Source organism: Aethalodelphis obliquidens, unplaced genomic scaffold (genome assembly GCF_003676395.1).
Source record: "Aethalodelphis obliquidens isolate GAN/ISIS:26980383/991018 unplaced genomic scaffold, ASM367639v1 scaffold2, whole genome shotgun sequence".
Classification (NCBI taxonomy): Eukaryota; Metazoa; Chordata; class Mammalia; order Artiodactyla; family Delphinidae; genus Aethalodelphis; species Aethalodelphis obliquidens.
Window position 1 is genome coordinate 6,340,280 of NW_020837946.1, and position 27,420 is coordinate 6,367,699.

General features: G+C 53.7%; 2 protein-coding genes across 5 annotated transcripts in view; one reads left to right on the plus strand and one right to left on the minus strand.

Moving 5' to 3' along the window:
- The window catches only part of HJURP (Holliday junction recognition protein), a 16,979-nt gene extending 13,699 nt beyond the window's left edge, over positions 1–3,280 (plus strand). For all 4 annotated transcript variants that reach the window (XM_027117678.1, XM_027117688.1, XM_027117708.1 and 1 more), the window contains 2 exons: positions 215–1,809; positions 3,011–3,280. In XM_027117678.1, coding sequence (XP_026973479.1) covers positions 215–1,788 — 1,574 coding nt within the window. In that variant the 3' untranslated portion in view covers positions 1,789–1,809; positions 3,011–3,280. The remainder of the gene's footprint in view (positions 1–214; positions 1,810–3,010) is intronic.
- Positions 3,281–6,793: 3,513 nt separating this feature from the next.
- MROH2A (maestro heat like repeat family member 2A) overlaps positions 6,794–27,420 on the minus strand; it is a 34,050-nt gene continuing 13,423 nt past the window's right edge. Inside the window, 21 exon segments of the mRNA XM_027115672.1 lie at positions 6,794–6,915; positions 7,447–7,512; positions 7,773–7,875; positions 8,491–8,622; positions 10,074–10,223; positions 10,753–11,158; positions 12,329–12,451; positions 12,886–13,023; positions 13,373–13,578; positions 13,650–13,809; positions 15,781–15,935; positions 16,347–16,499; positions 17,278–17,396; positions 17,911–18,031; positions 19,139–19,243; positions 21,935–22,030; positions 22,822–22,930; positions 24,835–24,914; positions 25,224–25,230; positions 25,935–26,056; positions 27,209–27,361. Of these exon segments, the coding sequence (XP_026971473.1) occupies positions 6,794–6,915; positions 7,447–7,512; positions 7,773–7,875; positions 8,491–8,622; positions 10,074–10,223; positions 10,753–11,158; positions 12,329–12,451; positions 12,886–13,023; positions 13,373–13,578; positions 13,650–13,809; positions 15,781–15,935; positions 16,347–16,499; positions 17,278–17,396; positions 17,911–18,031; positions 19,139–19,243; positions 21,935–22,030; positions 22,822–22,930; positions 24,835–24,914; positions 25,224–25,230; positions 25,935–26,056; positions 27,209–27,361 (2,826 nt within the window).

Here is a 27,420-nt window from a genome sequence, read left to right on the forward strand (position 1 = left end):
AAAAAAAAAAAAAAAAAAAAAAAAAGAACTCACACTGTTATGTTATACTCCTGAAACTAACATAATGTTATATGTCAGTTATATCTCAATTAAAAATAATAATTTAAAAAAAGTAAAAACCCTGGTCCCCATCCAGCCTTCGGTTCCCTGATCTCTGCATGTGGTCGGTTTTAAATGGTTAACGTGCCTCTGCCTTGTGTGTGTGTTTCTCCAGGATACTACGGTGGCAACTCTGAAGAGAGTCCCGGTGGCCCATTTCAGCCAACTTCATTGCCCAGAGAGGGTGATGCTTTGCACTCTAGCTCAGCAGACCTGGCCCTGGTGCCAAGGGGTGATGGCATCTCCTTACAGGGAGGGACCGGTGGCAGCAGCTTCTCGAGCGGCGCATGCTCTGAGGCTGAGGACATCTGCAACGCGACGCTCAGCGATCTGTACGCAGGCATGCTGCACTCCATGAGCTGCCTGCTGGGTGTGAGGCCCTCCTGCGTCATCTCCACCAAGACATTCATCCGCCAGAACTGGAGCTCCAAGCGGAGGCACAGGTGTAAGAGCAGAATGGACAGAACGAGCTGCAGAGGAGGCGGGCGCTCTCGGAGGAGCCCCCGGGAGAGACGTCCACCCGGCTCCGAATCTGCGAAGGACGTGGCAGTGTTAAGAGATCGCGAGAACATACTCGATGTTTCTGGACATAAGATGGGTTTAAAACTGGGAAGGGCTTTTCTTGAAATAAACCAACCCCAGATCCACGCATTCGCTTCACATTGGAAGGAGCTTCCGAGAACGCCTCAGAAGCATCATTCTTCATTGACTTACTTAGACTCCAATGCAGTGTATCATCTTGATCAGGAAAATAGATTCATGGCATTAAACTGGTTGATTTCTCCTGTAAAAATAGGTTCTAGACCCAGAGTACCGCCGGGCGAGGGAGGGAATCGTTACAGGGAGATCGAAATCAGATTTGACAAGCTTCATCAGGAATATTGCTCGACTCTTAGGAAGCAGCCCTGCCTGACATACCTTCCCGGCTCCTCGTCTGTGGATGTGTACAGAGGTGGTCCAGCAAGCCCTGGGAGCCCCCAGGGCATAGAAGCCCACAGGCCGAGTAGCCCTCTCCGCAGAGCAAAAGCTAAGAGGTTGAGTGAGGCTTTTGAAAGCCTGGGCAAAGGATCTATCAGAGAGGGTAGCTGCCCACCAAAGAGTGATTCCTTCCCTTCCCTTTCAAAGACCAACTCCACATGTAGCCTGGGCCGCTCGGAGCAGACCTCTGACCTTGCTTGTCAAGGAAATGATCTGGGAGGATTTAGGAAGTCGGTATCACTCAACAAAGCCATTTCAGTACCCAGGGTACAGCCTCCAGGCTGTGCCAGGGATCGTTACGACGACATTAAAGAAAAATTTGACAAGCTTCATCAAAAGTATTGCCAAAAATCGCTTCAGCAGACGCAGGTGCCTTCAGGTACCAGAGCATCTCCAGATAAAGCAAGTGTGGGAGTTCGGTATCCAAAAGAAGACTTCTCAGGAAAATTCCATCCAGACTCTGGCTCCCAGCGCCCCCCAAGCTTGTCATCATCACCCCAGCAGAGCATTAAGAGTCCCCTCGGCTCAAACACAATTAGGGCCCCTCCACCTACAGGATTTGCTCTCGATGCCAGCTGGGGCCACCAAGTCCCCACAAAACGACGCCGATTATCAGACCCTCAGGTGTGCAGACGGTGGACTGGACCCTGGGATTTCTCACCTGTGGGCAGAGCCATCCCGAGGCCTGGGGAAGAGGCTGGCTCTGTATAGGCCACCTGGGAAGAGAAGAAGGTACGTTTCTGTTTGTCGAATGTGGGTGTTTTGCAACAGGATCCTTAGGTGTTCATTTTCCGAACTTTCTCCCAAATTCTTTCCCTTCCTCTAAAATCAGCATTTTTACACATTTTCTATTGGAATGCATTTAGGGGATGTTTCTAAAAAGCTTCCCTTAAGACACTATGCCATCCTTGTCAAACTGTCACTTCCAGCCTCTTCACCTCACACTCAGAACGTAGCTGTTGTAGGCAAAACTGATCTAGAATTGACAACTCTGACCCCTTCTGGATCCCTCCTGGGAACAGAGCAGGAGTCAGCCCTTGGAGAACCCCCAGCAGCATCCCACACACGTGAGGGGCCGGACCACACGCTGCTGCTCGGCCCACGGTCTCCTGTCCTCCCCACTGAAGCCCATCTGCTCCCCAGCCTTGGCCACGGTTTAGCTTGTGCAGGTGCCTTAAGCTGAAGCGTTACCCTGCAGGCACCATTGTATCTTCTCCAGAGGGAAGCCGCCCTGAGGGGTTAAATTTTCTCACGTGGGTGCCAGCTTTCCCAGCATGCATTTCAGCGTGTCGCACGCAGGAATTTGGGCGATGTATCCCGAGTCCATGTCACTTGTCCACTGGCTGATGGGATCTGACTGAGTTTGGTTTGGCCGGCTCCTTCTGGAACTACAATATAAACATACTTAACCATTTTTCTGTATTTTCTTTTCTTTCTCTACTTAACATTATAAACTTCTTGAGGAAAGGGACCGAATCTGCATGAGCTGTGAACGCAAGGAATTTTAAGGGCCAACCTCTGAGTGCCCTCTGTGCTCCAGGCCTTTTTCACACCTTCCTTCCTTAATCCCCATGTGAACACTTTGATTAGATAGGTTCTGTCCAATAGGCAGTGCTAGCTCTTCTTTATAAATAAGGAAATGTAGTCTTAACTGCTGAATCCACACAGGCAGTGCATGGCTGGGCCAGGATTCGAAAGCCCGTGGCCTTAACCACCAGTTTGCACTGCCTGCCTGAGGGGTTACTGTTACTTTTTTTTTTTCTTTACGTTCCGTCGGGTATTTATTAAGCATCATAGCATTCTCTATAATGACTCAAATATTTATATATATTCGATGGAGTTGAATACAACAGTTAAGCTTTTGAGGGCAGGCAATGGGAATTAAAATAGAATTATACTGAAATCCATTTTTTTTTTTTTTTTTTTTTTTTAGAGGAAAGAACAACACATCTTTCAGGATGGAAGAGAAAAGTGATTTCGTGTTAGAAAACCTCAAAGCTGAAAATCTATTGCCAAGTTATTCTGAAGTATTCCCTCTTTCCTCTCTGATTTTTGTGTATTTTTTTAAATTCTCAAGAATATGTGACAACTTGCTTTGCTTATCTGCCCTTCAAAGCAAATTTCTATGAAATTGGTTCCGTTGAGATGACTCTCTGGGTTCTTGGAAATTATTTGAATAAAGTTGACTAATTAAAAATTTTAATGTTATTCTTTACAGGCCGATTTTTCTCATGTTTTCTTTGTTACCTTTAGATGTGACCAGAGAATCCTCCCTTACATTTCCTATTTCCTTAGAGAAATCGTTTGCTATGAAACCTAAGTTTCAGCCCTGGATACAGTGATCCTGGAAGGAAAATACAGCTGCTTAGTCTTTTAAATTCAGACCCATGGGACTTGGTATCTTCCATAATAGGAGGTAGCAAATTGAACCATCGTACAACTTAACCCATAAAAGTAATTCCTAGTATTTTTAGATGAAAACATAAACAGTCCTGTGATGGTCCCAAAACACACTTGTAGTCACTCAGCACCCATGACACAGCACCCATGACACCTCATGATTTTTATTGGAGCTGTTTATAATAGGATATCACAGTGACTTTCTTTTTTTTTTGGTTTTTTGATTGTTTTAATTTCTATGCCCTTTAATTTTGTCTATATTTTTGATACACGTAACATTTAAATTTTTTAATTCTTGTTTTTGTTTTTTCAGTTGTAGAGACAGTTTCTCATCTGGGCCACCATAAGGTACAGAGGGCTTATTGGCTTGTACTGGAATGGGCTGTAGAGACAGTTTCTCATCTGGGCCACCATAAGGTACAGAGGGCTTATTGGCTTGTACTGGAATGGGCCAAGGTAGACGCCGGGAACACAGGGAGCTCTGGCAATTCACTGGTTCTCGCATCTCTCTCTGGTGGGATTTCAATGATCTCCAAGTATAAATTCCCCCCTTATAACTTGGCCTTGGACAGTGACTTTTTTAGATAAAATATTTCAAGTACTCAGAACACAGTGACAAAACCCGTGTACCAACATCCTGAGTAAATGGTTAATATATTGCTGTGTGTAATGGATTTTTTAAGTAAAAGTTTAGAGATGAGATTGAGTTGCACACCTTTCCTTCCCACCCTCCGTCCCTAGGTGACCATTCTCCCTGTATTGATGTACGCTTTCCACCCACATCTTGTTTCACTAGGACATTACCTGCGTGTTTTACTCAGCTCTGGCTGCCGTAACAAAATACCAAAGACTGGGTACTTAAACAAAAGAAGTTTGTTTCTGGAGGCTGGAAGACTGAGATCAGGGAGCCAGCACAGTCGGGCTCTGGGAGGACCCACTTCCCGGCCCGCAGACAGCCACCTTCTTGCCGTGTCATGTGGACAGAGGAGGAGCTCTGGTGTCTCTTAGGAGGGCACTGATCCCGTCATGGGGGCCCCACCCTTGTGACCTCATCCAAACCCAATTACCTCCCAAAGGCCCTGTCTCAGCTACCATCACACTGGGGGTTAGGGCTTCCACTTGTGAACCTGGGGGGCCACGTTCAGCCCAGAGCCCTGTGAACTGGGAGGGCCTGCACTGCCTGGAGCCGAGAGCCTGGCCAAGAGCCTTACACCTTGCAGGATGTTCATTTTCCCTCAGTACAGGCTGGCAGGGGACTGCTGGCTCAGACCGGATGGGTATGGCCCTGCAATTCTAGACCTTTCCCGCGTGCCTGCGGCTTCCTGAGAGCACAACCCCCATTTCTCCTTCAACAGGAAAGCTATCATCCTTGCCCAAAACTGCTTGTGCCTGGCCTCCCTCCCCCGCCCTCCATACCTAGCAGTCCTGCGAAGTCTCACTGGCCAGGCCTAGATGCCAGAGGCTGGAAAACTGAGTTTGTGATGCTGTATCGCCTAGGGGAGGAAGGTGGGGCAGAAGGGCCTAGAGGAAGTTGGCTGGATCCTCTCAGCCAATTTATAGGATCTGCCAATAAAGGACCCCATTAACTATACAGAATGGTATGTGTTAACTCACATAAATAACTCGGGACTGTATGCACTGTGCAACTTTGTCTCACCAAGAGGTGCTTGCATTTGACAGGAGCTGACTGATGAACATGGGTCTCATTGTAGAGTTCCTTAGGTAGCTGGTGTGTCCCACTGTCCCACTGGGTGTTTGCTGCTAAGAATACTCTTCAGCCACCATCCTTGTGCACATATGCAGATCGACCTGCAGCCCCACCCAGAGGTGACTTGGTCATGTCTTCAACTTCCATGATTATTGCCAAAGTCCTCTCCCAAATGCCTAATCCCATTTGCACTCCATCCAGCAATAATAAAAGGTCCCATTTCCCCACACCGCTGCCACTAGCCAGAGCCACTGTTGTGGGTGTGAAATGCACAGCATTGCAGTTCGCATGCCTTCCTGGGGGGCCTGGCTTTTCAAGCACTCTCATGACACTGCTTTTTAATTTGCTGTGTTACTGATGTGGGCATATGCTGTATGCCAATCCAATTATATGAATCAATCTAGTTTTACATAAATTGCAAGTAACTTCTTCCATCTGCGACTTGTTTGACTTTATGATATTTTATCGTACAGAAGATATATTTTAACATAGAAAAGTTGATGCTTTATTTTTGCTGGCTTCTATTAATTTTAAAGGAAAACCTAGGATAGGTTTAAGACAATACTATGTTGTCTTAAATTTTTGCTTTCTGAGTTTGGGTCGATAAATCATCTGGAAATGTTTCGCAGGGGCATTAAGGGAATTGATCAGAGACCTGATTTTACAATTGTATGGCTTCCCCCAGGACCTGTACCGAAGGGCACATCCCTTTCAACTGTGTCAGTGGGACTCAAGTCTTCCGGCAGCAACGATCTTCATCACTTGGCGGGAAATAACTTCATTGTCTATTCCACGGGAGCCGCCAAACAGTGTGAGACGCTTCCCAGAAGCCTCTGGTGCAGGTTGATTTCCGGGACTGCTCAGCAGCACCTCCGCCCATGGTGCCCAGGGTGGTGCCTGCTTGTTTCTTGGGCTTGGAGATAATTCCTCCTTCTTGACCCTCTGCTGGGCTCTGCTCCAGGCCTTGCTGGGTCCCTCCCCATCCTGGTCCAGCAGGCCCTGATGTGGAAAGGGTGAGGGTAGAGGGTGTGGTGTCACTTCCTCTCTGAAACCCCCCCGGATTACCTCCTGGCTGTGAACACTCCCTGTGCGCTGCACGGGCACCAGCACTGCCCCCACTGGCGGCCACCCTCCCTCACCATGATGCGTATCATGGTCACTGGTAGATGCCTCCTGTCCCTTTAAGAGCGGGGTCCCTGGAAGCAGAGTCCAGACAGCAGCTGGGCTCCTCTGGTTACCCCAGCACAGTGCCTGGCAATGGACACACCATCCACATGGGTGGAACTGTGGAGCTGAAATGCGGTGAAGACACAAGGGGGGCTCCAGATCCTCTGGGCTGAGAGGAGCTGCCGGACGTACACACACTCGGGGGAAGCGGGAGTGAAGTTGCCCTTTGTTCCACTGTCTTGGCTCTGGGGGGACATCACCTTACAGTCAGGAATCTGCTCTCCAAATGGCAAGGGAGGTTTATTTCAATGGGAGGAAAGCAAGGGACACTGATTATTTAAGAACAATGCTTTTCTTACAAACTAAATTAAAAGTGGTTTGCATCGCCGTGGTGGGGTTGGCACGCTGGGGAGAGGCAGGTACATTCTGTATTCAGACCACCTAGGAAATTCCTTAGGGTGAAGCCAAAAGCCACTGATGACTACAGGTATCCAAGATTGTGAGAGTCTCCAGGGATGCCCTCCGGACCCCAGGATCCGGGTCCAGCTGTAGCCCCTGGGGAGCTGAGAGCGAGCTTAATCAGGAGAGGATGGGGACCCTCGAGGCCAGGTCCGCGCCCTCCACCTGCCCTGGGCAGTGTGTGCTGATGAAAGCCCTGCCCGGGGAGCTGACTGCGGGGCGAGGGGCTCACAGGGGCTGTGGACTTCACCCCACTGTGTGTGAATTCAGAAGGTGGCAGGTGCAGCCACGTCTCCACACACATCTCCCATCTCTGGGGGCTTCCGTTACGTCAATAGGGACAGAAAGACCACCCACAGGACCCAACTGCTGTGTGGACCAGCCATATGAATCAGGGCAAGTTATTTCATCGAAGTGTGTGGCAGGGAGCGCGCAGAGAGCACAGGGAGCCCTCAGAGCTGTCTTGCTGGAAAGCCCATCGCATGTCCCGCTCACCCACCTCTCTGTGCCCTGGCTACACCCCTACCCCAAAGACAACCAGGGTCAGCTGCCTCTCCCCTCAGGCAGTTTCCCTAAGCTCCCAAATGAGCTTAGTGGACTCATTTTTGACTCATACTTGAGTCTCCATTACTTACAATTCCGTAATGTAGGAAAGTCCAGCTTTTTCAGGTAACGTGCAGACATCTGCTTCATAATGATTCCTGAAATGATAGCCAGGAAATGTTCATCACACGAATATTAGGTCAGTGAGAGATTTGGTTTCACATTATGAGGGTCCCTGTTGAGGGTTTAGTTGAGGATGCTTAGTTGAGAATAGGGCATGTAGGAAGTTCCTTGGGACACACAGACAGGGACTTCCACCTGAACCCAGGTCCCAACACCTGTCCCCCTGCTCCAGGTCTGGGTCTGACCTGATGGCCTTCAAGCTCCCTCCTGCATCAGGAAACACCTGCCTGCTCACCTGCCAGGTTACATGCAGCGATTCTGATCCTTGACAAGTTACTTTTAACATACGTCATTGTTTCTAGCAAGAAGCTGTAGAGAACGGCAGGCTTTCTCTGAGTCTGCAAAAAACAAGTGGCACCCAGAGCCATGGAGGATGAGGTCCTGGAGACCAGCTGCTCACAAAGAGCAGTCCCATCTGTCTGAGGCTGAAGGGTCTGCCCAGAGAGGGCAAGTGCACATATCAAAGTCACACAGCAGATTTGTAGCTGAGCAACGTAAGGACCTTCAGTCTTCAGTTATTCTTCTCTGGCCCAGAGAGATTACATTTGTCCACAACCTGCACTGTCCAATATGGTAGCCACTGACCACACCTGGTCCTTGAGCACCTGACATGTGGCTAGTCTGAATTAAGTGTAAAGTGCCTCCTGGATATTGAAGACACTACCCCAAAAAGGTAAACTGTGACATTTATAATTTTATATTGATTGCATGTTGAAATGATGATGATCTGGATCTACTGGGTTAAATAAAATCTACTATTAAATTTGGTTTCACCTCTTTTCACATTAACAGAAATCTTAAAAATGGGTATGTGAGTGGTTTGCATTCTCTTTCTGCTGGACAGAGCTGGTCTCAACACCTCACGTCCAGAAGGTGAACGCAAGGTCACAGGATGAAGCCCCAAGCCCCCGGGGGCCACCTCCCATGGGGCCATCCCCCCTCAGCTTCCTCACCAAGACAGAGCACAGGATTATCTGGAAACCGGTCATGTCCTTGGGGGCAATGGCATCACTTTGGTCCGAGGAGCTCTCCAGGGCCTTCCAGCCCCAGAAGTGCACACACTGAAACACGGTAGCCACACAGGCCTAGAGGGACACAGGACAGGACAGCAGGGGAGGTGTCAGGCAGACCCAGGGGGTTCACACAAGGGGTGGGGCTGCCAGGACTGGCGTTCCATCAGTAAACTCGAGGGCGGCCCCCAAAAGCCTCAGGGAGCCAAAGAAGGGCAGGCTGGTGGGCCCTGGGAGGATGCTGGGACCCAAGCCCCCCAGCCCGTGTCACGCCTGTGTGCACAGTTACTAAAACCCCTTGGGAGCGGTGCAGCCACACTCGCCCCCTCAGCCATTGGCCAGCACCTTGGTGCCCTCGGCAGCCCCGCCAGGGACCTGCCCCTCCAGGAGACTGGGGTCAGGGGCCTGGCTGCGATTGCCACGATGGGAGTGAGCTCTCTCATCCCCCCAGATCCCCTCCACCGGTTCTGCCTGTCCCTGTGCCCTGCAGCAACCAGGCCCCCCAGTCTCCGGCCTCCGGTGGGGTTAGGCACAGGAAGATGCTGATTGGAGGGCCGGGAGGGAGGCTGGGGTGTCTATTCCCCCGGGAGTAGGACGGGCAGCACCCGCTGGGGCCCCAAGCCGTGTTGGTCTCTCCTCTCTGTGGCCCCTTCATGAAACCCTCTCGGTCACCTTTCTGGGTGTGCTGTCACTTCCTACCTCGATCCCCACCCCTACGTGGAAGCCTCAGCTCTCAGCAGCAAGATTGAGGGGACTAAGCTTGTGGCCCCAGAAGCGGGGTTAGGACGGTAGTTGAACACGCTCTGTTGAGGACGCCTCGTTTGGGGCCAGCCGCATCCCCACGGCTCCTGAGGGGCGGCAGGACCACCCCTCATCTCAGCCACCATCCCCTCCCCAGTCCACACATGGAGACAGGGAGCAGGGAAGACAGAGGTCAGGGTCATGGGCGGCACAGGGGGCGAGGGGCTCCGTACACGTGTGTCCCCAGGCAGCCAGTGTTAGCCTGAGAGGCGGGAGCTAAGCGAGGGGGTGTGGGCCTCCCCCGACCCCGAAGCAACAGAGCAGCCGGGCCTCGGAGAAGGGGGAGAAAAGGGGTGGGAAAGCTAGGCACCCTCCAGTCCTCCCGGCAACCTCAGCACGAGCCTGCCCCACAGGGAGCCAGAGAGGACAGATTTAAGGGGAGTGTTAAACCTGACCGAGTCATAATTCCCAAAAGGGAAAGCAACTTATAGAATCTGGTAAAAGAAAGGGCGGCTGGTGAAGGCCCCTGGAGAAGAAGGAAACTCCACCATGCTTCCCCCCGCCCCAGAGCCCAGATTCCTCAATAAGCCGGTTTGTGGGTCATCTCGACTGGTGCCTTTCCCAGCCTGGCGCGAGGAACCAGCAGATCATGGCCTTTGGGGTCTCGGGAAGACTGAGCGAGGAAGGGGACACCCCAGCTAGCCGGGCTGGCAGCCCCAAAGCGTGTGTTCCTTTTAGGGACAGCGGGCCCTGGACTTTGTACACAAAGCCCAGGTGTGTCTCACCTGGGCTGCACTGGAGCAGGGATCCTGCAGCATGAGGGGGACCCAGGCTTTCTTCACTTCCTCTTTGAAGAAATGCTTCTTGGAAATCCTGACCACCTTTGCCAGCTTCCCGAAGAGGACGAAGGCTTTTAAACGCAGTAGCTCGCTCTCCTGCAGCGGAGGTGGACAAACAGTTTCTGAAACTTGGGAAGCAGGAAGCCCAACAAAACCACAGCCATTAAGAGGTGGACCCTCTTAAATGCCTCGGGCCCTGCGAAGCCTTCTGGGTCATTCCATCAGGATGGAGTCTCTCTTGCAGGGCTCTCGGGACTGGGCGTTATTCTGGTGTTTGTGATCTTCTCTTCCCTAGATGAGGGCTGCGCTGGATCTGATTGCCCACCGCCGCCTAGCGGAGTCCCCATCTTGCATGCCACAGCTGTCCAAAGAGCATTTGTGGCTGCGAGGAATTAAAATCGGGGAGAAGGGTCCCATGGGCTCTAGAACAAGATCTTTTATTTTTTATCGGATGCCATGATCAGCCAATCGAAACATCAGCAACAAGTCAGACCTTGTACCCCTTTTTGTTCCAGGGTGCGTCTCTTCTTTAGGGGATTAGAAGTGGCCACTCGTCCACTCAGCAGCCATTTCTGAGGGGCCCCCATGAGGGCCAGGGCTGAGCAAGGCTCCAGTGCGGACTCACGTGGTCAAAGGCGGCTCTGCACCGCTCGGAGACGGCATGGAAGTCGGACCCCAAGTCCCCTTCCCGCAGCTCAGCCAGGACCTTGGCTAGGGTCTCCATGCCCTCGGAGGTCACGCTGGTGCTCACAGGCCCCCTCAGGGAACACAGGCACTTCTCCAGTAAAAGCTTCTGGTACTGCCTCACCTGGGGGGCACGGGAGCCATCAGCCCGAGCCTGGTTCCCCGGGACACACCGGCATCGGCCCCAGACCTTCTTGGGGGCACGGAGGGCCATGTCGCCGAGGGTGCGTGGGGAAAGCACCCGCAGGGCCACGTCCTGGTCCACGCCCTTCTCCAGCATCAGCACTGCCGGCTTCAGCAGCTTCTCCTGGTACAGGATCGGGACACTCATGAGCTGGAAAGGAGAACTTCTTACAATTACCCCTCAGAGAGGCCCATTTCTCAGCCACAAAACAGGACGTGTGGTGACATTCAGTGCGCGGAATTGTCTCTCTGTGAACAGGAGAGGATTCTGAGCCCCAACTCCCAGGACCAGCTCTGGGCTCCTCCGCCTGCCAGCTGTGGGGCCCTGGCAAGTGCCTCAACGCCTCTGAGCCTCAGTTTCCCCATCTGTAAAAAGAGGGCGACACCAGTACCTGCCTCATAGGGCCGCTGTGAGGATCCGATGAGGAAATACGTGGGAAATCCTAGGTGAGTGTGACCTATATTAATACACTCATCCGTCATTTATTTCTTCAGTTAACAGGATGGGAATGGCCACTGAGCACAAGAGCCACGCCCACTGTGTTTGAGCAGAAAAGCACAGGAAGCATGGATTCCACTCACCTGGGACTCAGAGAGTCACTACTGTTCTAGCACCCAAGATGCCAGGGACTCAGGCCTACAGGGAGCCCTCTGGCATGCGTGTGTGCATGCGTGTCTTGTGTATGCACGCACACATATGAGTGTGTTTTATTAAAACGTAAGAAAGCTTAACACCAAATTGGTGTCCCCCAAATTGAAAATTGATTCTCTGGCCCTTTACAGAGCATGTCTGCCAGCCCCTGCAGCAGGCCAAAGGTTGGTTCTTACGACATACTGGGCATCAGGCAGCCAAGAAAATTTCTCCTAAAAGGTTTCTGGCCAGTTCCCTCAGGACCCCATAAGTGCCCCAGCTGCGTGGAAGGGTAGCTGGGCCCCAGTGGCTCTGACTCCCTTCCCGGCCTTCCTGCCTGGCAAAGCCTGGTTCGCCGCTCAGAGCCCTCCTGCAAGGCCTTCCCCAGGGAAGACCTCCTCTGGCCCCCGGGTGTTGCTGGCACTCACCACGTCACACATCCCTTGGCTGCCATGCTGGAGGGCACAGGCCGGGTCTCAGCCCTTCTTTCCCCACAGTGCCCGCCCCGAATTATCCACGTGATGAACGAATGAAGGAGTGAATGAGTGAACGAACACACAAATGACAGATGTTCGCCTGCCCACCCGCCCCTCCCCCCGACCCCTGACTCCGAGCCTGTGCGCCTGCCCTGAGATGAGCCCCCAGGACAGCGCCACCCTAACCCGCCCCGCCCCGCCCGCCCAGTCCTCCGCGCCGGCACCACGGCCTCACCTCCACGCAGACCGCCGTACTGCTGATGCGATAGCTCAGGGCCTCCGAGGCCACGCCCCTGAGCACCAGCTCCGACAGCCTCTGCCGGTAGCCCTCGGCGTTCTGCACGCACAGCCTGCAGGGACAGCACCGCAGTGGCGACTTCTCAGCTCCTGCCGGGCACAGCTGCTCTGCAGCAGGGCGCCCAGGGGGCAGAGCTCCTAGGCCAGGGGGTCACTGAAGTACTGACTCTCCATCTGCTTTTCATAAAAGGGCACCAGAATGAGGGCCACTCAGGAGAGCTCAGGACCCGGGAAGGAGCTCCCAGTCCTGCCATCCTGGCCCAGCTCAGAAGCCCCGTGTGGCCTCGGGCATCCCCACCCACCTCGGACCTCACTTTCTTGCCTTGGAGCAGGAAGGGCTGGAAGAAAAGATTCCCTCTGCCCTGCACCCTCCTGCCACCCAGAGCCTGGGATGCAGGTCAACGTGGCAACCCCCCGGAGCGAGGCATGCAGCCACGACCCAGACCTTCCATCAAGGACATGGAGCCCCGCGGAGCCGGGCGCCCACCTGGCCAGCAGGCTCACTCCCTGCAGGAATGTGGAGCTGCTCTCCAGGAGTGTCCACACGCCCTGCTCTTCCAGGGTGCGAGGCAGCGGCTCGCTGTTGAGTTTCCGGAACAAAAGCTGCATGGATTTGATCGTGATCCTGGAAGAAGGCAGGGCCCCATCAGGACGCGGCTACCCCGCCGGGAGCACCCACAGAACCTCAGACAGGTAAGCTCCGCACCCAGGTCTGTGAAGGGGCACCCGATATACGCAGGGCCTCGGTCAAGGGGCCAAGAGCAATCTTGTGAGACGGTGGTCTGCAAACTCCGAAAATCACACCATGCTGGACTCATGGGAAGGAAGATCGAAAGATCAGCTTCCAGAAAGTTCTCCCCACCAGGAGGGGAAGATGAGGGCCTCTGGGTGGAGGTGACGCTTGGAGTTCAGTGACTTCTAAGAGGCTGCGTCCAGCCCAGGCCCTCTGCCTTACACCCCACGCATGCCCCCACCCTCGAGAGCACCTCTGCAGGTTGATCTCCTCAGGGAGGGTCCCCGTGTGGACGAGTCTCCACATCTTCAGGACGGGCGACATGGCCTCCGGCCCCTGGCTGCTGCCGAGCTGCAGCAGGAGGGTGTAGATGAGGTCCGGGAAGAGGTCCAGGAGCTTGTCATCCTGGTCCATCTTCTCAATAAGAAGGTGGATGGTGCACAGGGTCTGCAGATAGAAGGGTGGGAGGCGTGAAGACTCCTACTGAGGCGCCAAGGAGGGCGCGCCCTGTGACTCACCATCAGAGCGTCCACTGCGGCCAGGTGCCAGATGTCAGCCTTGGAGGTGGCGTCGGCCCTGGGCGTGAACCTCGACTGCAGCCGACCCATCAGCACGTGTAGCATCATCCGGGCAAAGGGCAAGTTCTCAGCCACAGTCAGCCACACCTCCGTCAGGTGGCTAGCCAAAGACAGGGGACAAGGACTGTGGGTTTGGGGCCATGTGCCCTGGCAGGTCAGAGCCCCTGTGGACTCCCAGGCGGCCCCCTGAGTAGGGGCTGGACTCTGAAGACTGGATCTCAAGGAGGTGGAATGAGCCGCCAAAGAGTGCACAACCAGAAGCCTGGTCCCGACTCCACGCTCAGAGACACGCCTCCGCCCACGGTACTCCCGGGAAAGCCACAGCCCCTCTCTGGAGCCCCAGCTCTGCTGCTAGGTGACCCCGGGAGTCCCCGCCGGGCCTGCTGTGTGATGACTTTGTGGACATGTCCGCTCATAGCCTCCCAGTGCCCAGGTGTGTCAGGCGGGCACCAGGCAGCTTGCCGGTGTGCCTCACTTACTCCTCCCAACACATGTATGTGGAAGGCGCCTTCATCTCCATTTCCATAGAAGAGGAAATGAGGCCCGCAGAGGTCAGACAACATGCCAGGCTACAGCTTGAAGCCGGCTTCCCGATCCCCAAGTCCAAGCCCACGGCCCTGCTGAGAAGGGAAGGGCTCCCGGCACAGCGATGCAATGAGCCTCTGTGCACAGGTACAGGCAGGTGGGGTCTGGTGGGCTCTGAAGGGCTAAAACCGTGAGTCCAGCAGGATCAACCTGCCTGTTTGAATCCACAAAACCAAATACACGAGTGCGGAGGTGAGTTTTGTTGAGGGGGGAAGGCGAGATGCAGCTGGGGCCCGGTGGCAGGAATTGAATGGAAGGGTGGGCACAACACGCTCATTCACAACTTCTCAGAAAGAAAACACAGGAGTGAAAGGAAACAAGAAAGTGGGGAACTCAGTCCTGTAACTCAAGAAACAGCCACGCGAGCTTGAAGGAGGACCTGGGCTCCAGAAAGGAACGCAGCCCGGCCAGCACCTTGACTCGGGCTTGAGACCCTGAGCAAAGGCCCCAGCTCAGCTGAGCCCAGGCTCCCGACCACACAAACCAGGAGATGATAAAGGGCTGTTAACAGTTTCAAGCTCCCAAGTTGGCAGCAATTTGTTACACAGCGATAGCTAACCAATACAGTGAAAGCCAGCCAGCCAGAGGCCCCACTCAGCACTGCTGAGAGGGGCTAACTCTCCTTAAATCAAGCCACCTGCTGCACTGCCATCCTACCCGGACCCGGGGCAGGGCTGACCTTATGAGAAGCAGCTCCACGGCAGAGCCAGGCCTGCATTTCACACAGGGCAGCCCGGGAGATTCTGGATCTGACACCTGTGCTTGAAACTTTTTTCTCTGCTCACAGCATCTTCTGTGCCATCTGCCACGTCTCTCTCCACCAAGTCTCAAGGCTGCCCTTTGCTCCCTGGTCTCTGCTGCTCTGGGGACGCCTCCCCACCCCTTTCTGGGCCCTCCTCAGGGAATTCCAGTTCCATCCCAGCACACTGACTCCCTAGACTGGTGAGATCCTACCAGCTGCCTGTGCGGTGCTGTGACAGAGACACAGGGACTGGGCACTGTTCATCAAAATGACGCAAGAAGGAGGGTTTGCACTGCTTTACTGTGAGGCCACCTGAGGGGCCTGAGGCTCTGTCATTTCATCCCTTGCGCACCTGGACTAGTCACTTCCCTCTCAGGGCCCCATTTGGAAAGGAGGAAAGACAGAGCGGAACTTCTCCAGTGGTCTGCTCGGGCCTTGGGGCCCATGTCCTGTGGTCTATCCAGCCCGGAGCTCTGTCCTCAGGGAGGAAAGGGCTGCAGAAGGGAGAGCCCAGAGCCGGTGACCAGGACACGTAAAACGCTATGGGATCCGAACTCCAGCTTGATAGGATGGAGCTGTAATGCTGAGGCTCCGGGTCCGAGGTTCCCAGAGGCTGCACCTCCCACGGAGAAGCAAGGAGAGGGTTTGACCCACCCCAGGGTCGGACGGGCCCCGGTCTTCTGGGACACGCCGGCGGTGGCGAGTCGGGCACAGTCTGGGTGACCCCACACCCAGGGCACCCACCTCTCCACGGGCAGGGGCTGCGGCAGGAGGGACGTGAGGACGGTTTCCTGGTGGTAGTGCGCCAGCAGAAGGATGCCCTCGATGAGGGGGTGTCGCACGTCTGGGTGATCCACTACCAGCAGGTGGACCAGGATGGCGCCCAGGATCTCCGCCACCTGGGAAGGGGTGGGGCATCACCGGGCAGCCCGGCCCTCATGGACCTCCTGCCCTCACCCCACCGCACACCCCTTCTCTTGCCCAAGCGGACGCTGGGTAGGTTAAACCTTCAGCACCCCTTCCAATGCATCCTCTGGTCCCTTCCAGGATTGTATCCAATTTTCAGGAGGGGCTGTGCTCCAGGAGAGCGAGCCTCGGGCCTCCAGCCCATCGTCCACTTACTGATCGAGTCACCTTCAACATATTCTTTCTTGTTCTAGAACCCTACTTCCTCCTCCTCTTTACAACCATGGACTTGGGGGCGGGGCTGGAGAATCCTCAGCACACGAGGCCGGGCCCCTGCCCGGCCCTCTAGGTTGGGTGCACCAGGCAGCCGCAGGCCCCAGGTGACCCGGCCACAGCTCTGTCACCGTGTCCTCCAGCTCCTTGGCCCGCATCTGGAGGAAGGTGCCTATCCAGGTGACGGAGGCCTTGTCATGCTGGAGGTTCATGGCCCCGACGTTCTCACAGAGCTTCTGGACGAGCGAGGCCACCTCATCGCAGCTAAACTGCAAGCACGCCACCTACAACCAGAGCAGGCTGTTCCCGGGGTCCGACAACCAAGCCCAAGGACTCCCCTGCCCGCCAGTCTCCGCTCTTCCGCTCCATGTCACAGCCCCAGCCCAGCTGCATCCTCTCTCAAAGCGCTGCCCCAGCCTCCTCCCCGCCGCCCAGCCCCCCAGCCTCTCGTGTCTCAGTCACAGGCCTGCTTGGATGCCACTCAGCGTCAAGGCCACAGGGATGCACGCCAACGCCTCCCTTTCCTCGTCCCCTGCCCCCACCCCACTGAACTCCACGCAGGAAGCTTCTCCCAAGATCCTCGCTGTCTTCCCTCGGGGTGTGCCCTGAGCCTCGCTGCCGACGCACAAGCCTCCCACTGCACAGAGCCCCCTCTGGCCCCTGAGGCAGAAGAGACCTCATCGCTCTGCAACCCTGAGAGTTTGGATGGCTCTGGACACTTTCAGTCACCACTGTGCCAGCAGCCTGCCCGTGTGCTGACACCTGCGGGCAGGGTCTCGTGTTCAATCCTTTCTGGAGCCCCCTCAGTGTAGCACATGCTAGGGACAACGAGAACACAGCTGGGGTCCTTTAAGCACCTACCATATGCCAGGCGCCACAGTAGGGATCTTAACACATCACAGGCCATTTAAATACATATGGCGTGAGGTGGACCAAGGGCCGTGGAAGCCATGACCCCCAGAAGAGGATGGGGGCTGAGCAGCCAGGCTGAGCAAGGTCCCAGCCCCCAGAGGTGGCCCAGGCCCCCAGAGACTATGGCCCACACAACCTTCCCCTCGTCACCTTGGCGATTCAGGAAGACGCGCCGAAAATCTTCTCCACGTCCGAGCCCTGCAGCTCCGCCTTACCTTTCACAAGCTCCAACTCCCTGGAAGCACGCCAGGAGGGGCAGGTCTGGCTTGCTGGTGGGAATACAATTTCAGACACGATCGGTCAGGACAAAGGGTCCCCATCGTGGGGGCCTCCTGCCCCAGCCCTCGGGGCGCCCTGGTTCCACAGGCCTGGACTACCCTCCAGCATCCGGGCATCCTAACCCATTGCCTCGCCCCTCTGTGCACAGCTCAGGTGGGTGCTCTGCCAACTTCCAGCGGCCACCGCAGAGGTCAACGCTCCCCGCCTGAAGGTCTCCCCACCGCATCCCCCTCTGAGCTCATCGCTGGCCAGTTCTGCCGCATCCTTGGTATCTGTGAGCTGACCCTGTCCCACTGGGGCCCCTCAGTGCCCAGCACATGACCTCAGTGAGTCGAGGTGACCCAAGGAGCCTCTCCTTCCAGAAGCTTCCATGGCTTCCCAGTGAGCTGTGAACCCCCTCCGCCATCCCTCCTGGTCACACTTGTTTGTCTACACAGAGAGACCACACTCCCCTCCAGGACAGCCCCATAGCCGACACCCCTGCTGTTGGTGCCCTCTCCGTACCGTGAAGATCCAGGAGGCTGGAAAGGGCTTCCACGGAGGCCGGGCGGGTTCTGTGCGAGTCACAGGTGCATGGGGCGATGAGTCCGACCAGAGTGCCAAACTGCCCCAGCTGCAGAGGGATCTCAATGCTTACACGCTCTGTCCAGCCGAGCACACCAAGGGCAGTGCGACCAGTGGCCAGAGAGGGTGAACCCTGCTCTGAAAGCACCCGTCTGGGAAGCCCGAGCTTCCATCCCCAGGTCCCACGGCTGGGCCCCGGGAGGCCGAGCAGCCAAGATCTGAGGCGTCTGCCCAGGACGCACCCTGTCAGGCCGGGGCCAGGTGTTGTCTGGGCACCCGCCTCGCTCCTATAAGTGAGCCCTGGCTTCAAATCTGGACTTCCCCGCTCACTAGCTGTGTGACGTGGGTAGGTTCTCAGCCTCGGGTCCTCTTGTTCCTTATCTTCAGAGGTGATGACGGTGCCCCTTCTTTCAGGGAATGCCCTGAGAATTGCGACAGAGAATCCAGGTGGTGCACTCAGCACGGGACCTGGCCTCAAACGTTACTTAGCACTCGTCTTGGCCCCAGCTTCGCTTTACTGGGCCTGGGTCCCCACTCAATGGTGCTCCAGGACTGGAGTCCTGCCCACCTTGCTCTCACTCTTCACCAGCCCCGAGATGCGAGTCCTGTACCCACACCCCAGCTCCAGGACACCATCGTCCTCCTGCCAACGTCATCCCTGATGACCAGACAGTCAAAGAGTATGAGGCCAGCAAATGTAGGAAGAGAGGTCTCATGGAGCTGTGTCACGTGCTCGATCAGCAAAAAACCTTGTTGCTTTTCTAGATTTCAGGATGTTAGTGGTATTTGTCAAGCTTTGTGAAATTTGTGATTTTGTAGTGATTTATTTTCTCATTCTAAGTAAATACTCACTTTCCTAAGCAGTATGGTATTCATAGTTGTGTACCCCTTTTCCTTACAGAGTCCTCACCCCGTGTGAACCTCAGGCCCCACAGAACCCGGAGCCACACCAAACCCGGCCCACCCTCTTCTTCAGCACCCCCGAGCCCCAGGGCCAGCATCTCCCAGGGTCTCTTTCGCCATTGCCAAGTGAGGCAGCCTCTTCCCAAGGGACTCTCCGGGGGGCAGAACTTGATTTCCAAAGTGTTTCCTCTTCTGGGATACAGACAGGCATTTCCCTGTGGGTGTCAGGGCGGCAGGCTGGGGGGTCGGGGGCTCCTGGACTCACGCAGACACCGACGCTTTGGACGTAGATGTGCATGAGATGGAGGTGGAGGTTGACCGCCTTCTCCCGCTCCCATTCTTTCTCCGACAAGATAAACTTTCCCAGGAGCTATGGGGAGAGCCCGGAACACAGAAGGGGACGTTAAAATCCTGAGGCCAGCCCTTTCCTGGCCATCACTGCTCTCCTTGTCTTTCCCACTCAGAGTGTGACTTTCAAAGCTCTGGGAGGTTCCAGATACTTCTGATTTCTTAGCAGCCCACCCCCACCTCCCCGCCCCACTAGGGAGATGAGGCTGTGAGCAAAGGGAGAGCAGCCCCAGCATCCTCACCAAGAAGCTGCTTGGCTGATGTGTTTGGCTTTGTTCCAAATGTTTGTCTGGAGGTAAAAAGGCCAGGAGCACAGCCCACCCTGCACCCCAGGGCCTACATGTTCATGCACCTAATAACACAGCTTAACAAAACACAAAGCAAAAACTGATAGAACCGAAAGGAGAAATAAACAAATCCACAATGATAGAGACTTCAGTACCTCTTTCTTGGTAACTGATGATCAAGAAGACAAAATCAGGGGCTTCCCTTGTGGTGCCGATGCAGGGGACACCGGTTCGAGTCCTGGTCCGGGAAGATCCCACATGCCGCGGGTCAACTAAGCCCATGCGCCACAACTACTGAGCCTGCACTCTAGAGCCCGCAAGCCACAACTACTGAGCCCGCGTGCCACAACTACTGAAGCCCGCGCGCCTAGAGCCTGTGCTCCACAACAAGAGAAGCCACCGCAATGAGAAGCCCGCGCACCACAACGAAGAGTAGCCCCTGCTCGCCGCAACTAGAGAAAGCCCGCGTGCAGCAATGAAGACCCAACGCAGCCAAAAATAATTAATTAATTAATTAAATAAATTTATTTTTTTTAAAAAAGAAGACAAAATCAGAAAGGATATAGAAAACTTGGACAACACTGCCAGCCAACTTGGCCTAACCGATATTTAGGAACACACCACCCAATGCAGAAGAATACTTTCCAAATACACACAGAACATTCACCAATAGGCCGTACCCGGGCAACAAAATAAGTCTCAGTCGATTTAAAAGAATTTGAATTATACAAAGTACATCCTCAGACTGCAATGGAGTTAAATCAGGAATTAAAACCAAAAAGATCTCTGGAAAACTCTCCAATATTTAGAAATTTCTAGATAATCCATGAGTCAAAGGAGAAGTGAAAGAGAAATTGACATGCATTTTGAACTAAAATAAAATTAGAACACAACATATCAATATTTGTGGGGTATAGCAGCAAAGAACAAAGTCGGTGGGCTTATACCCTCTGCTCTTGATTCCAAGACTTATTATATAATATTGTAGTAATCAAGACAGGATGACATTGGTATAAAGATAGAGAAAAACATCAGTAGCGCAGAATAGGTGTCCAGAAATAGACCCATACATATAGGGTCAACTGATTTTTGACAAAGATGCAAAGGTAATGCAATGGAGAAAAGACAGTCTTTCCAACAAATGGTGCTGAAACAACTGGTTATCCATATGCAAAAAAATAATTAAAGTAAAATAAACTTTGATCCATATTTAAAAACAACTCAAAATATATCACAGACGTAATTGTAAAACCTGAAAATACCAAGTTCTAGGAGAAAACTAGGAGAAAATCTTGGGTTAGGCAAAGATTTCTTAGACATGACACCAAAAGCATGATCCATAAAAGAAAAAAATGGTAAATTCGACTTCATCAAAATTAGAAACTTCTGCTCTTCAAAAGACACTGTGAAATTAACGAAAAGGCACGTCACAGACCAGGAGAAAATATCTGCAAATCATATAGATGATAAAGGGCTTGTTTCCAGAATATGTACAACCTCTGAAAAATCAATAATAAGAAAGCAAACAGTCTAATTTTTTTAAAAAAAACCCACCCAGCACACTTCAAACATACCGAGATTATGAAGACAAAGACTGAGAAATTGTTCCAGACTGACGGAGAAAGACTAAAGACACATGACGATGAAATGTGATTCATAATCCAGAGTGGGTCCTGGGTCTGGGAGGAAATAACTGTAAAGGACATAATTGGGACAGTTAGTGAAATATGAATATAGAACGTAGATTAGAATATAGCATGGTATCACTGTTAAATTTCATGATTTTGAACATTGTGTTGTTATATGAGAACATTCTTGTTGTTGATGTCTACAGCTAACTCTCCATGACTCAAAATGGTGTGTGTGTGTGTGTGTGTGTGTGTGTAATGAGAAAAAAAAAAGAGAGAGAGAAAAAGAAAATGTCACAAAATATTAAGAATCATGGATCTGGGGACTTCCCCAGTGGTCCAGTGGCTAAGACTCCAAGGTCCCAGTGCAGGAGGCCCAGTCCGATCGCTGATCAGGGAACTAGATCCCACATGTCGCGACTAAGAGTTCACATGCCGCAACTAAAAAAAAAAAAAAAAAAAGAGCCCACATGCCGCAACTAAAGATCCCACATGCCACAACTAAAGATCCCACATGCCACAACTAAGACCCAACGCAGCCAAATAGATAGATAAACAAACAAATAAATATTAAAACTATTTAAGAATCGTGGATCTGGGTGAAAGGTATACAGGGTATACGGGAGTTCTTTGTAGCATTCTCAAAACTTCTCAGCCAATTTGAAGTTTTATCTAAATAAAATTACCAAATCAATTTTTAATGCATACCCCTGTTTCCCACTGAGAGTCTGGCCCTCAGGCCAGTGTTCTGGGAGGGGTGGCCATCCCTGGCTCCTCGCCCTCTGCCAGGCAACTCACGTGCACCATCTCCTGCAGCCCCTTGGGGTCCAGCTGCCTCTGCACAAGGCCCTCCATCAGCTGCTCCAGGGCACACAGGGCGTTCACATACAGGGTCTGTGGCCAAGAGAGGGGAGAACTGGGCGGCAATGGGGGCTCACACAGCCACACACCAGGACTCTGTGCCGGTCCACACCAGGGAGTGTGAGATGGCCTGATAACCGCCCTTTGATTTCTGCTCAGATCGAGTTCTTTATACGTAGCTTCTCGTGTGACATATAAGACAACCTCAAGAGGAGCCCATTTTGCAAAGGAGGAAACCGAATTCCCAGAGCCCAGTTCTCCTGACCCCTCATCTAGGGCCAGGACCTTGAGACACAGATGGCTCCCTGTCCACAAAAGATTGTCCTGCTTTTCCACAGCCTTATTGGGAAGCTGCCATGCAGTCAGGGACTACATTTCCCAGGACCCCTTGCATCTAGGTGGAGCTATGTGACTGAGTTCTGGCCAATGGAAGGCAGGCAACACAGCTCATAAATCCTCCAGGCCCTCTCTCTCAAGCTGGCTATCCCTACCCACAGGGACCTTTGGAGCCATGCACTAGACACGGTGAGGCCTCTGTCAGCCCAGGTCCCTGAAGAACTGCACGAAGCAGCCCCCTCTCCACTGCTGCTGCCAACTGGACTTCACGTGAGTGACAAATACACTTTCATCTCGTAAAACCATGAAGATTTTGGAGTTTATCTGTTACAGCAGCTGACATCACCGTACACTTACTGATAGAGCCTGCTGCACTTTGCTGCCTCTGACCACTCACAGGTTCAGGATGGTAGGCTCTCGGCACTGCTCGTGTTAACGTAAACTTCTAAGTCCTGACCCAGCAGATGAGGTGGCCCAGAGGGACCCACCTTAATGGACTCATCGTTCTCTCCTGGGGGCTAGAGAGAAATGACAGAGTGTATACTAATCTCCACCAGCTCACTGTTTTCCTCTGTGGAGTAGAAAGGCTTCAGTTTGCTAGGGAAAGAAGTGACAAGAGGAGTGGTCGGTGGAGAGGTGAGACCCTGCCACCCGCTGCCCAGTCTGGGGTGTAGAGGCATGTCACAGAATGAGGGAGAGGCCAGCTCCTCTGGTTGGGGGTTCAGGCAACCATCTCTCCCCAAGGGCCCCGGCTCCACCCACCGGTGGCCAGGGACTGTCTGTGACTGAGCGGGAGACTCAGGGGTCCAAGGCCACCTCTCTCCTTGTTGCCTGCTGTGAGCCTCCCCCTCTCCTATTCAGAACCATTCCATTGGTCCTCACTGAACCACAACCATAGGCTCTGCCTGCCAGGCTGGTCCCAGCCCGGGAGTTTTCAACTGTAATTCCTGGACCACCAGCAGCAGCCCCTTGGAGCTTTTATTAGAAACGCAAATTCTACGGCTGCACCTCAGAGCTACTGAATCAAAAACTCAGGCGTGGAGCCCAGCCACGTGTGTCTTCATAAACCTTCGGGGGCGGTAGCTAGCTGCTTGATGCACACGAGCTCATTCTCTCTTTCTGTCCCCTTCATAGATAGGTCTCAAGCCTACGTGCACGTTAGACTCCTAGGAGGGCTTTTTAAGGGGCCCAGGGGCCATGCCTGGCTCCAGGAATCATTTAAAGGTCTGCAGTGGGGCAGGGTATCGGAATTGTCACAGGTTCCCCATTGGCTCTGTTGTGCCTCCTATATTTCACCCTGCTGGGACCTCCAGCTCCTTCCCAAATCCAGTCATCTCTTTTAAGCCCAGGTCAAAAGTCAAAAGCCAACTCCCACGCTAAGCCCCTTGACAGCCCATCAGCTGAATCACATCTTGTTAGTAGCCCCCTTTTTGGTCTTAGATTTTTTCCTTTGTGGTTCACCTACAAATACTCAGCTCTGACCTATAATTCCTTGTGTATGCATTTCTTATCTCCAAGTCCCTAAATGGATGTATGTGAATTTTATTTAAAATCTGCCTAGGGCTTCCCTGGTGTTGCAGTGGTTAAGAATCCGCCTGCCAGTGCAGGGGACAGGGGTGCGAGCTCTGGTCCGGGAAGATCCCACATGCCGCGGAGCAACTAAGCCCGTGCACCACAACTACTGAGCCTGCGCTCTACAGCCCACAAGCCACAACTACTGAGCCCACATGCCACAACTACTGAAGCCCGCACACCTAGAGCTCACGCTCTGCAACAAGAGAAGCCCCTGCTCACCGCAACTAGAGGAAGCCCGCACACAGCAACGAAGACCCAACACAGCCAAAAATAAATAAATAAAATAAAATCTGCCTATGTACACCCTTTTAAAGCGACACATAGTTCTGCTATGGGCCGAATATGAATACGAATCTGCCCCAATAGAAGAATTCCTAGCAACGACCCAGCCACCTCAAGTACTCATTTTACAAACGCCTGACTTCTTCCCACTCCCCCTGCCCCACCAGTGGATGGACAATTCCAGGAAGACAACCATCAGGCATTCTGTTACTTTGTATTAACCGTGTCAATAAACCGTATCAACAAACAGACTTCTTGACTGAGCCCACCCCGGCCGGAAGGATGCCATCTCCTGGCTGTGCTAGTCTGTGTCACTGTGTGATTTCTAGCTCAAAACATCCCCTGATGGACCAAAGGACAACCCACCCACCTGCCATTCACCTCCCAATCCAAGGGAGGTGAAATACTCCCAACTTGAAATACTGCTGAGAATTATAAAAAAAAAAAAGAGCAGGTGGAAGCAGACCCCCATCTCCTAGGAAGACCCACTCTGCCCCAGGAGCTGCCACCCAAGACTCCAGCTACAAAGGCAAAAAGGGAGGGCAAAGGAGGTGCAACCTCCCCATAAAAGCACTGAGGGGTTGTCTCAGACTTTACCTCCACCCCAGAGAGGCACTTGGGGCCTGGTTAGGGGCTCAGCTCACCTCAAGTACGAGAGGGCATCCATGGCCATGGTCCGCACTGGAGAAACCAGTCTGTCAGTTGGTTCTGCCTTGATGATCACCTGCCCAGACAGCAGGGCAGTGAGCCGTCAAGCCACCCAGAGTCCCGGGATGGGCAAGAGAGGGGCTTGGGCCAACAGTGACCACGATGGCAGCCGCACTCCCAGGGTTAGAGCCAGGAGGACCTGACATTGTATGACGGGCGCTAACACCCCATATAGCCTCCATTCTTTTTACCATCAGTTGGTCTTTGACATTTTAGGGGAGGCAGCAAAGTCTCATGGAAGGAGTGGGGCGAAGATGGGCCGCTGCTTCTCACTCAGGTCTGGCATTTACTGGCTGTGTGCCCTTGGGCAGATCATGTCCCCCACCTGAGCCCTGATGTGTAAATGAGGACTTGGGGGCCTGGTTCACAGGGCTGGGCCAGGCTGGCGCGAAATTACATGTGCGTGTAACGCTCAGCCCCGAGCAGGAATGTTTGTTTCCTTCTCAGCGCCTCCTGTTCTACCCGCATCTCTCTTCCGTCCAGGCTGCTTCCAATGCAGCTGGAGCAATTTCCAGGGACCAAGACATTGCAAGGGAGTGGGGAGGCCTGGGGACGAGGGACAGTGGTCGCCCCACAGTCTCATCGGCCCCTGCCACCACCTCTTGCCTTTGGACAGTTGACACTTTCTAGATCTTAACAAAGTTCTGTGCAAAAATAGCTTTGTCCTGCTTACAGCAGAGCCCTGTCCCCTGGTCCCACCTATGGAGAAACCTCAGGGCTGAGCCCGTGGGCCTCTGTCTCCCAGCCCTGAACCAGCCACCTCGGTGGCAAATCAGGGCCCAAGAGGGGAAGGGTCTTCAGCTCTGGCTTCCGGAATGTTTCCTGGCCGTGAAACCCTTTATCGGACATACGCATGTCATACTCAGAACTCCTTCTGTTGGATCAAAGCAGAACTGAGACGGGGGGGCTTCAGAGACCCCTGCCTGCCGCCTTGTGCCTCAGATGCTCTCAGGACCTCTGACCAGGGGGAAGCCGGTCAGCAGAGTGAGAACCCCCAAACCACCCAGGATGGAGGAAGCCCCCCAACCCAGCCTACCATGATAATGCAGTAAGGGTCGCCTCTGGGGCAAATTGGAAGCCCTCCAGGTCCTTGATGGTCTTGACGGCGTCGGTGACCTGCACCACACTCTTCATTAAGGCCATTTTGAGGCGGATGTCCTGTGCCCAGACCATGACGAGGGACAGGCTGTGAGGGAGCCCCGAAGACCCCAAGCCCCAGCCTGCGCCCCCAGACCCTGCAGCCGCATAGGATGCTCCTTCCCCATGCCAAAGAAGAGGCAGTGCCAGGAGCGCTCTGAGAGATGGCTAGCCCCATTCTGCCTTTCAGCCACCTGGCGGAGACGTGGGCCAGGTGCTGGACAGGGCACAGCCCTCCAGTGCCCCCCAGCAGGTGCTGCCTCCCCGAACCCCTCCACGCTGTGCCCGAGGACAGCAAGGCCGGTCAGGGGACACCTTCACTGACCAGGGGCTCTGAGCCCTGTGCGTCACCACAGAGGCAGAATAAGTTATGGACATCTAATCGTTTTTGCTTTTAAGGCAGGAATGAACCCTGAGGACATTATGTTAAGTGAAATTAGCCAGTCACAAAAGGATGAACACTGTGTGATTCCAGTTGTACCAGATACCTGGGGTGTCAAATTTATAGAGACAGGAAGCAGAAGGGCGGGGGCAGGGGCTGGGGAGGCGGAATGGAGAGCTGGTGTTAGCGGGACAGAGTTTCAGTTTAGGAAGACGAAGAGTGCTGGAGATGAATGGTGGTGATAGTTGCACAACAGTTTGAACGTGCCTAACACCAGTGAACTGCATGCTTAAAAATGGTTATGATGGCAAATTTCACGTGATGTGTACTTTACCACAGTTTTCAAAACAATAATAATAAAGTCATTTCTCCTTTATTCTCTGTGTCTTCTCCTCCTTGCCTTTCCAAGAAAGTGGCCAGTCCCTTTGCATCTCTGAAGACAAGCCCATTCTTGTCCCTTATGAAAGGGCTTGGGTCAGATGTCAGGGTGGAGGGCAGAGGTGAGGGAGGGAGTGCGAGGGGCTGGGAAGAGTGGGGGGCTTGTCTTCAGGGACCCACAAGCATCCCACCCAGCGCTCGCGGGAGGGCTGCTCCCCCCTCCCACTGCAGCAGAGAACAGCACAGATTGGGGTGATGGGCTTCCCAAATGCTGGGTGTCCGGTAGGACTCCTGGCTGTCTCCTGGGTGGGGCTGGCAGTGCCCAGATAACGATGCAGAGCGACTCTCCGCCAGCCTGGCTCAAAGGGAGCATCCCCTGGGCACTGTGGGTCCATGGCGTCCCGGGGTTATACCTGGCAGCTGCTGGAGTAGTGGTGAATGACCTTAGCAGTGATGGGGTTGTCCACGTGGGCTAGAAGCATCTGCGGGTGGGAGTACGAGGCCACGCAGCTGTACATCACCATGAGGGCACCCTTCACTGTCTCCCGCCTCCAGGGATGGTCCTTCTGTGAGGCCAATGAGAAGGGGAAGAACAAGTGTTGGCGGGGGGGGGGGGGGGGGGGGG